The 11,399-nt window shown below is 33.4% G+C and overlaps 1 protein-coding gene across 1 annotated transcript in view; it reads left to right on the top strand.

Annotated features, from left to right (window-relative positions):
- LOC117118424 (SEC14-like protein 2) overlaps positions 1–11,399 on the top strand; it is a 21,385-nt gene that overhangs the window by 2,336 nt on the left and 7,650 nt on the right. Inside the window, exons 2-7 of the mRNA XM_033263015.1 lie at positions 3,313–3,382; positions 4,223–4,266; positions 6,944–7,006; positions 7,910–8,003; positions 8,746–8,840; positions 10,743–10,838. Of these exons, the coding sequence (XP_033118906.1) occupies positions 3,313–3,382; positions 4,223–4,266; positions 6,944–7,006; positions 7,910–8,003; positions 8,746–8,840; positions 10,743–10,838 (462 nt within the window). The remainder of the gene's footprint in view (positions 1–3,312; positions 3,383–4,222; positions 4,267–6,943; positions 7,007–7,909; positions 8,004–8,745; positions 8,841–10,742; positions 10,839–11,399) is intronic.

Here is an 11,399-nt window from a genome sequence, read left to right as displayed (position 1 = left end):
AAACAATAGCGTTCAGTGTTTGGTGGTATACTATTTTTAGTATGAAGTGCTTACATCTGCGGCGAGAATGAGGTCTGGTCTTTCTTACAGCTTCGCTTAAGATGTGTATAAGAGACAGATATATATCAGGGGTGGGCATAAAAATCGGCTGGAGGGACAAAGTGAATTTTGGATTTAACACGAGGGCTGCACCCAAACTTTGATGTTTCCATTGAGCTTCCAAAATCCTTAAAGCACTGCTTTTACACCACTTTATTCTCAGTTTAATGTTACTTTTTTACATAATCGGCGTCTGGTTGTAAAAAATAAGATGTTTTCTAGCCAATGTTGCTTGGCGGGCCGCACACATAGGGTTTTTTATTCATTTTTGCGGGCCGCACTTTGCCCACCTGTGATATATATATATATACACGAATAAAACATTTTGTATTCGACTGTCAAGCGTTTTTTCATCATATATAAACAAGTAGATCAAAAACACACACACACACAGATATTGGGATTTTTTCCAGTGGACATTTAGTTTGTTTTGTCATTCTTGATCGGATTTTCTCTACTGTTCTGTTTAAACTTTATATTATCATTATTTGCATTTATGTGGCTGCTCGTTGTTTTTATGGGTTTATCCCATTTGCCATTAAATTTATATATATATATATATATATATATATATATATACACACACACATATATATACACATATAATAAGTCTGTCGTATGAGAGAAGTATCTGGGAGTGAGATATGCCCCTTTATCGTATAGGACTATGTGGTGTACTGATATGACCTACTGATACGACACCAACTAAAAAAGGAACTTTCATTGGTAGCCATCTTGAAATCCAATATGACTGTGTTACGTTACTGTAGATATGAAGATAATGAAAAAAATAACAATATTTTGGCAGCCATCTTTAAATCAAATACGGTGGCCATCTGACATAATTTTTGATGATTGCATAATACTCCCTGATATTGAAAACATAGGTAAAGACCTTTGAATGACAGTGCTAGGTGCTGTAGATATGAAGATTATTGATAAAAATCCACTATTTTGGCGCCCATTTTTAATTTCAAGATGGCGGCCACTAAGCGGTTTATTTTTTGGGGTCTATTTTTTTTAATGATGCTTAGGTGTCATAGTATCACTTAGGTGTCATAGTATCACATAGATGCAGCGATGGCTGAGTACAATTCTACTCTGAATTCCATAAGAGATGAGGTGGCTCCATTAAAAACTAAAACTGTCAGCTCGAACATCTTCTGAATGGTTTAATGATGCATGCAGAGAAGCCAAACGAAAGAGACGATCTGCTGAGCGTAGATGGTACAAATCGAAAGGCCAAAATGATCTCATAAAATACAAAAGTCAATGTTCTAAATACAACAAAATACTTGATGAAGCCAGAACCAACTACATACAGGAGCAGGTTAATGAATGTGGCGCCTTCGCTTGTTTATTCCTGTTGTAAGGTCCATCATAAACTCATCTCTTTCCTCTGGTTGTTTTCCAGATGTTCTAAAATTTGGTTTGGTCACACCAACTTTTATGAAGAAACCTACTCTGGATCCAAATGTCTTATCCAATTATCGACCTATAACGAATATCCCATTTATTTCAAAGGTTATTGAGAAAGTTGTTGCTGTGGCTTCAGTGAAACATCTTGCATGCAACAACCTATTTGATCCATACCAGTCAGCATACCGCAAGTTTCACAGTACAGAAATAACAATTCTAAAGATCAATGATGATGTTATGTATGCTCTAGACAATGGACTCTGTGTTCTTGCAGTATACTTAGATCTATCAGCTGCATTTGACACCATCGACCATACAATTCTCATCAATAGACTTGACGAAATTGGCTTCTCAGGAAAAGTGCTTGAATGGTTTTGCTCCTATCTAACATCTAGAAAACAATCAGTTCGTGTTTCTACTTCGGTATCTCCCTGAAAATCTCTATTGTGGTGTACCTCAAGGTTCCACTTTAGGACCAATACTTTTCCTTACCTACGTTCGTCCACTTTCAAGTAATCTCCAAACATGCATGCAAATACCATATATATGCTGATGACATCCAACTTTATATATCATTTAAACCTCAGTTATTTGATGAAGCAGTGAAGTCTATAGAAGCATGTCTAGTAGATGTTCAGTCATGGTTAGCATCAAATAAGCTCTGTTTCAACCCTAGTAAAGACAGAAGCACTATTTTTCCACTCGCACTATCGTAAAAACTTGCCGACTGATGTTAGTATTAGTGTTGGTAACACCACCATCTTCTCTTCCACTACTGCTCGGAACATTGGAGTCATTTTTTATTCTTCCAAAAAACATGTTAAGTACATCTGCAAATCTGCCTCTTATCATATCAGAAACATCAGGCACATTAGACATTTCTTAAATGAAGATGCTGCATCCAAGCTTGTACATGCTTTGGTTACATCCCGAATTGATTACTGTAATGGATTCCTTTGTGGATTACCAAACTCGATGATCAAGAAAATACAACACCAATTAAATTCTGCAGCTCGCCTTATCAAATAAATTCCTAAAAGACATCACATTACCCCTATACTCAGATCACTGCACTGGCTTCCAGTACGACAGCGTATTGCATTTAAAATTCTTGTCTTTACTTTCAAAACGCTTCATAATTCCTCCCCATTTTACCTTAAGGAACTCATTCAGCTCCAGTCAACATCATGCAGTAGAACACTTAGATCTACGTCAAGCTCTACAACACTTTCACCCTCTTGGAGCTGCACTAAATATGGAGAGAGGTGTTGCCGGGTTGCAGCTCCTAAACTTTGGAACGCACTTCCCAGTACCATTCGTGAATCAACCTCCCTTGCGGTATTTAAACTAAGACTTAAAACACACCTTTTTCAAACCTTGTAATTTTTTATTTTGTTTTTTCATATTTTTGATAGGCTATTTTAGTAGAGCATCTGTGAGTTGTGATCTTGCCAACTGCTGCTTAATTGCCAGTAGTCTGTCTCTTCTGACTTTTAGTTTCTGTGTAGCCTAGGATAGCTTTGTTTTTTCTTGTTTTTCCTTGTTTTGCACATAGAGACCATGTACTTTGCACTATATAAGTCTCCAACCATTACCATTACCATTACCAATGATAAAATGAATGACTTTTTTGAATTTTGAATATTGAATTTGAATTTTAATGTATATTTTATATGACTGAATCTTATAGTATGTTTTTGTAAATTCAATCTGTATTTTTAATATGTGATTGCGATAAAGAGAAATTTCAATTAAATTGAAATGATGATATTAAAAAAAAATCTTCTATTTCAGCTTAAACAGAACATTCAAGATGTGATGACATCAAAACATGATGACAGCACATTGTTGCGGTTTCTACGAGGTGAGATACAGTTAGTCTGATCTTGAATTCCTCTTGGTGACCGTGCTTTACCCATATATGGACATGAAGATGATGTATCACATCCATATATGAACCTTTATTAATTTATTCATTATTAAATATCATTAAACTTTCATAATTTTTTGCTCTTTTATGACATTTAGCAACCTGGGTCAGTTATTTTTAAATTGGCATTTATCGTGCTATAATTGTTATTCACTCATTATGTACATTTAGACAAAATATGCAAAACAAAGAATAAGGCATATGAAAAAAAATACATTACAATAGATTAACTATGGTTTATAAATACTGGTAATATAGAAATCCATTAAACATATGCTAGGCTACAATCCATTATATTTAATTTGGGTCCAGGGATACAAAGTCTATTGATAAAAAGGCATTTAACTACTGTATATCAGCATGTTCTTGATGATTGTATAGACATGGCTATCTTATGAACTTAAATAATCAAAGGTGAACACAGAATATTAGTCACAGCCATGTTTAAAGACTTAATATTCCTTGAAAAATACGTAAAATTATTGATATTATACTCAATTATTTTTATGATACAATGAATTTATTTGTAAAATATTCAGTTTTTGACTTGTATGCATTTTGGCAGTGTTAATGGCACAGCTGACATTTTAGCTCTTTTCACACCAAAAAGTTGTATGGCAAATGCCTTTGATTTCAAATAAGAGAAAATTATATGACATCATCAAGCCATATATAGACAAATCAAATATTCAAATTTGATAGTGTGGAGGTGTTCTCCCCATTACAAATCTGCTAATTAATACTAAATATAAATTTTTTTCTTATTCCTTTTAGCAAGAAATTTCGACTTGAAAGCAACAGAGAAAATGTTTCGCAAGGTTTGTGAGATATTTGCATGTTTTAGTTTTTATATTATATTCAAACTATCTCATTTTTAACTGTTGAATTAAAATTATATAAATTAATTATATAAAATAATTCAAGTGGTATTGAAGAATCCAGCCCATTCCAAAATTTTCAAATGTAAAATGGTAGTTGTTATAAGAGTCATAAGCAGCTAGTTTAAACTAGCCAGTTTTATCACGATAAATCTGGTCTTGAAATAACCTCTTGAAGACAATTTCTACACGTGAAGTTTTGAACGAGTCAAATGGCTAAGCGGTTGAGGCAGGGACCGCGCAACCCTCTGCCGGTTCAAGCAGCATAATGCTTGCTTCGTGGTAGAACAAGTCTTCATGGATAAGGACTATATTGAGAAACTTTTTTATACATCTTTTAGCGAACCCGCTGCCTGCCAATATTGATGGTTTCGAATAAAAATAACATTTTATTTTTGGCCAATTAACCACACACCGCCACAAAAAAAAATGGAAATTTCAGCAAAAAATCAAGGTTTTTCTTTGATTTTATTATGCCTATCACTGCATTGAAGTATTTCTTCCTATTTATATAAATTTAAAGCATTTAGCCATCCCATTACTATACTGTTTACATTCACCAATACAATTATATTTTTATTGTCTCCTCCATCTGGATGATTTTGGCAAATTTTGTTAAATAAGAAATAAAAATTTTATTTTGATTTTTATTCCACCCTCCTCTGATAGTCTTTAAAAAAATAACTTCTTGAAGCAAGGTGTAAAAAATGTCTTGCCTAAACTATTGGCCCACTGCAGACATTTTAAGGACTGCAATACAAATTTAGAGACGACAGGAAGACTACTGGTGACTATACAGCCCTTGTTGTGGACAGACGAGAGTAGCTGGCACCGGTTTACCAGCCAGCTCAGATACAAAGAGACACTTAATGGAGAAGCAAGTTACTATGAGCTTTGAGAGACAATGTAATAATAGCAGGGGCGGATTTAGAGGGGATGCCAGTGCCAGTGAAATGATCAGATTCCAAAGTATTTTTACAGTTTCTCAGTTAAAATTATACCTCCTTTTTTTCAAATGCTTATTTATTTTTATATAAGAAATAGAAAGAGCTATTGTATTAGAGTCTACATAGTCTACAAATGTTTTGATGATCTTTATATTTATTCTTTACATTTTTTTTGTATGCTAATGGACTCATGTTGTTTGAAATAGAATACAGTATTTCATACACATTTGAACTGCATGTTATTATGTGTTTTTATTACCACTATACTTATTCATGTTAATAATGAATGCGATCGTGCAAATAAAATGGAGTGAATTGGTTCTAGAGGACAAATATTATTCCAAAAATTAACCTTGTGTAAAGATATTAGCTTTTACAAACATCATCACTGATGATAAATGGTGATAAAGTACAGTACATTAGATACTCCATTAGAGATATGCTTCATTGTGGTAGTAATTACGATAGCGCTGTAGTGAAGCAAAGAAAATTAGGGCTGCTGTTTTTATATAACCAATGAACTTTGAAGTCTGAATAGGCTTTTGACTAAAGGGCTGTTGGTTTGGGCTGCTTATGGGCAGCCCAAATTTGTGAATAAAATGTTGATGCATTGCAAACATCTATGTACAACCTGTCTCTTATACACATCTTGCCTGCTCTCTTCAGCGTAATGCCTAGTTTAAAGTATTAAAAGTGTGCGCAGGGGCGGATTTAGAGGGACTGAGCCCCTTTTTGGAAAGTAAACAAAAAAAACAAGAAAAAAAAAGAAAAAGAAATTATTGATTGCTCAAAACCCTCAGACGTTATTTCCAGGTTGGTATCTCAAAAACAGATATTTTCTAGAGCCACAACCCCCTAGGGTAATGTTGTTTCTCGATTCCCCTCCCCCTTCGGATATCTTTGGATCCGCCCCTGGTGTGATCATATTGCTAGGATGCTGCAGTGTATATGTTTTAACATTCAATTCCATCTAGGATTTAACAGGCCATGTGATTCTTATTAACCTTTTCATCCAGAATTTAATAGATAGGATAAATTTTATGTTGCTCTTCTTACAACGAATATCCATGATTTGGTCCAAGAATCCCATCATGCCTCATTCATTTGGTTCATTAATATTTAATGTTCTCTGGTACTACAGTTATATACTGTATTCTGTTTAATTAAAAACCTGGCGAATGAAACCACTATAGTGTAACCTTGTTTGATGTGAAACTCGAAGATACTGTATGTCGTATTACATCCAAATATAGGCATATCACATTTATTTGTCACATAAAATTCGAAAGTGTGGACAAAGTTAAATTCACTAATAAATATGAAGATGTCTTAGATGTGTCCACACTATCAAATTCATGTGAAAAATAATGTCATATTATAGTACATCCAAATAGCATATCACATTTATTTGTCACATAAAAATTGAAAGTGTAGACAAATTTAAATTCATTAATAAACTTGAAGGTGTGTTCACACTATTAAATTGTATGTGAAAAATAATGCCATTTACTGTACATCCAAATATGGGCATATCACATTTATTTGTCACATACCATTTTATAGCGTGAACAATGCAGAAAAGACATTTTAGTTCGTATTGTATCATAATTTGTCCGTCCCCTTTTCTCCCTTCCTCTTTCCATGTAACATTTTATCATTTTTTTCAATAGGATGTTGAATGGCGATCGGTGACAAAAACAGATACCATCGTGGATGACTACACAGTACCAGAGGTTTGTGTTGAAAGAAATATTAAGTATAATTAATCTTCTCATGCAGTGGTTTTTTTGATTGTTGATATTAAATTCTAATCTAAACTCGAATATAAGCTCCTGAAACTATAATTAACAGTAATAAATAATTGGTATACTTTCATTTAGATCTACTGTACAGTGTTAATTTCCTGGTGTATCCACATCCAATTTGATTAACTCTGTATCATATTGAACTCTATGAACAAATTTTATGCAAATTATGTATAAGGCAAATCTTGGCAAAAAAAAATTTTTATTTATATGTAAAATTGTATTTTTATTATTATGTACATTTTGATTAATAATCAACTAAGAAATTTAAAAATAAATAAGTGATTAGAAGTAAAAATACATTATTCTTTATTCTTTATTTTATTGTCAAAACAAGACAGCACAATTCAATCCATCGAATGGTCAGACAAGATCTGAAAAATATTGCATTTTACCATGAGATCTCATAAAAAGAATGTTCTCAATTTTTTAAACATGTTTTTAAATTGTTGTTAACATTTTTTGTAAAAAAAAAAAAAGAATATACAGTGCACCCTCCAATTTGAGACCCCTCTAATTCAAGACCACTTTTTTAAAGAACTAAATAACAGTTTTCAATTCTAACACTCAATCTAGAAACTGAACTCCGAGACCACCCCATTTTTTTTGTCCAAAGACCGGGTCTCAAGTTGAAGGGCCAACTGTCTTTGCATCGAGCAAAGTTCATAAACCAAATAGCTAACATAAAGTACAATTCATAGATTTGAAAAAATGAATTATTTAGTGAATATCAAATAAAATTATGAGGCCTCCTTACCATTATAAGATTTGATACCAAAAATTCTTCTTATAAGATATTACTCCTTTCTTTTCTTTTCATTTTCTCCTCAGGTTATTGCCAAGCATTATGTTGGTGGTAGTCCTGGGTATGATAAGGAGGGAGCACCCGTCTGGATCTTCCCAGTTGGGGAAATAGATGTCAAAGGTTAAATAGCCCTTCACATTTTAATACATTTTACTGCCAATATCAATGTGGTTTGTATGCAGAATTATATCTGTCTTCAGGCTGTAATCATTCTGTTATTACTATGCCGACTGAGTGAGTGTGTAAACATCCAGAACTTTCTGTTGTTTGATTGGTTGATATTCATACATACAATAATAATGTGTGTAGCTACGATCCTGACTATATATAATTAATAAATCATCCAGCATTTTATCATTGGCATACATACTTGCAGTAAAGCTTTTAATTTTTGTTTTGTGTTTTTAATTATATGCATGACGTGTCCTTGAGCAAGACACTTTACATTGCCCAATCTAGCAGTTCCAAGTAGAGGAGGCCTGTGAGGGACTTTTGCGGATCTAGAATCCATATGTCCTCAGCCCCACCATGGTTTTGGTTATGGTACCTGTAGATGGCTGGAAATGGCACTCTCAGACTTAGTTTTAACATAGTTTTTTCTTTTTTCTCTCCAATTTTTTAAATTGTCAAAAATTTAGTGGGGAAGGGTGGTGGGGCAGGATGGCTTGGGCCCCTTGAATCCACCACTGATTTTACCCAAGATGTATCCATCCCCTTCTCCCATTCCCTCTCTCCCCTCTAATTAAATAAAGTTTGCAACCTTAATACCCAAATACGATCTGTGCATTAATCATATTATTTTTATGATTGTAATATGATAATATGAATATTTATTATTATGTTTTCCAATTTTATTAACTAGGTCTTGTGTACTCATGCAAAGCCAGCGATCTTTTACGGTTCAATGTCTACATTTTAGAAAAGCTGTACAAGGACATGGAAGAACAATCAAAAAAGGTAACTTTTTTTTTCAAAATTCTTCAAAGGACTATATTTCAAGAGAGGACTACGTAAATTGAAATATTGTATGCAGCAGGTACAGTAGATAAAATATACAAACCACAGAGATATATAAGGTATAACTCTAGTCACAACCATGGAAGTATTATGCATGTCAAAACAAACATTTAAGGATTGGCATCATCCCCAGCTGATGCATTGCAAACATCTATGTACAACGATGGCAATAAGTAATACTTGGCACCTACACAAGAACAGTGTGATGCTTTTTCCCGGCAGGTGGTCCATCATTCACACATGTGCCACACTGTTAAAATAATATAAAATATGTTATTTGACCTCTTATTGCTCGAAAATTGACACTCTCAGGGCAGCTTACTTGAGGCCTGTCCACTTATCATTTAATTTGACAAAAAATGCGGCATGTCTAAGTATGGTCATGATGGCATCACATGGTGACTACATATATGCATATCACGACAGTATGGGCTTACAGTAGTATTTTGTCAAGGAAAATCTGATAATGTAGACAAAGCTTTAGAAAATGACCGTTATATCTTCATAAAATGCGTTTTTTGCACCATGGCCTCTTTCTATATACAGTCCGCACTACTTCCTTGAGTTTTCAAATTTTTGTAGTTTGTGTACAATGTGGATTGCAGTAACGAATGTAATGAATCATAACAAGAACTACATGGTTGAGAGATACGAGTCATATATATGTATTTTATATACAAATAATCAAAAGTTGAGTCATAACCTAAATTAGACTGTCAAAAGTTACGATTCATAACATGAAAAATTGTAAATTGTTAGTTTAGATTTGATCTGTTCCATGCCCAGTTGTTGTGTGATGTTGACTTAGGCCAAATAAAAAAAATTATTGTGTTGGCCACGCCCGACTGACCCAAGTGTTAGAAATTGAGAGTCGGCATTTTATTTATTTTTTTTTTACGTCAAAAATATTTTGTTAATGAGCTAAAAGGGCTGGAATAGGCATATCTTGCGACGTTAGAGGATGCGATTTGCTCTCCAATATAGATTTTAAAATGGTCAATGTTGTATTTTTGTGTATTTTCTACTTTTTAGGCATAAACAATTTTTGCTAAAAAAAAAATATTACAAAAAAACTCTTCCTACCAACCTACCCATTTATTGGATTTTTCCAAAACGTGGCCAACACAAGAATTTTTTTTTAATGGCCTTATTGTTGTGTGGTGTTGACTTCAGCCGGGCACAGTCACTGCGTACAACGGTTGTCAGCTGACACGCTTCTACTCCACTACGCGCATACAAAAAAAAAAATTTTGATGACAATCAGTTTAGAATGCCACCGACAATCAGAGTGGAGTTGGATTCGTTGGCCAAAGGTCATACAACGCGGCGTGTGTCTGCCATTAAGGATGCAAGTCCATCATATTTTCACACATAATGTAGCAGCTGACATTAGCGGTGGTTGATTGCTTTTGCTATTATATAAGGCTTGCCATCCCAAAGCCAGCATTAGTGACCAACAAATTTAAATTAACTTTTTAATATACTTATTCACCACCTTTATAAGCTATAAAATGATTGGTCATTCATTGGAATCGACTGCCATTGTGTGTAAAGCTATTATGGCTTCTTTGTACTGTACTAAATTATACAATACTGCCATATTTGTATGCTAATTTACTAAGTATAACATTTTGCAACAGTATGCCATATTTGGGATCGCAAGTCTCATATTACCACTGCTGCTACTATAAATATTTTATATAATAAATTATTATTAAGTAGTGTGTAGGTTTTGTATATTATTTACCTATTATAAAAGACCCATCTTCTAATGCTGTCTTATTGCTTCCTGAAAATAAAATCAATATTTGTGTATAATCTATTATTATTTTTTATATACAGATTGGTAAGCATGTTGAAGGTATGACTTACATCATGGACCTTGGAAAGCTAGGCCTGCATCATCTATGGAAACCTGGCATTGATTTGTTTAACCAGGTAGCATAAGTGTTATTATAATGATATTACAAACACTGGTGATTAATTCAACTCTCAGATTCAGCTTACCTTGATTCCCTAACAATTAGCCTTTCCAAATGTGTGCCCATAATGTTCGATCAAGGAGGAAATAACTAATTTATTTCCTCCATGTTTCGATATAAATTATGATAGTGCTTATATAGTAATATGATTAATATAATAACATCAAACTTCTTTTCGTTACACAGCTGGCATATTGCGTAGAACTGATTCTTTATAGGCAGCTGGGGAATGCATTCCTAGTCTCAGGGGGTAGTTACTTATTCAAAATTAATGTAAACACAAATTGTTATTAGCATTGGACAGTTAACTAATGTGGTAATCAATGTTAATTCCAGGCCTTTCAAAGACTCAGGAACAGCTTGAATGTATAGTATTATTAAAATCCTTAAAATATCATTTGCATCAATGCTTGTGATAAACCATGAGGTGGGTTGGTAAATATATTTTTTGATAATTTAATATTAATGATAATGATACAAGATACCAAAAAAAATTGTTTCTTCAAGAATACAATGA

The sequence above is a fragment of the Anneissia japonica genome, unplaced genomic scaffold (genome assembly GCF_011630105.1).
Source record: "Anneissia japonica isolate Jap-2015-1 unplaced genomic scaffold, ASM1163010v1 scaffold695_len1296351_cov181, whole genome shotgun sequence".
Classification (NCBI taxonomy): domain Eukaryota; kingdom Metazoa; phylum Echinodermata; class Crinoidea; order Comatulida; family Comatulidae; genus Anneissia; species Anneissia japonica.
The sequence above is the reverse complement of the archived record's forward strand: the minus strand, read 5'-3'. Positions and strand labels throughout refer to the sequence as shown.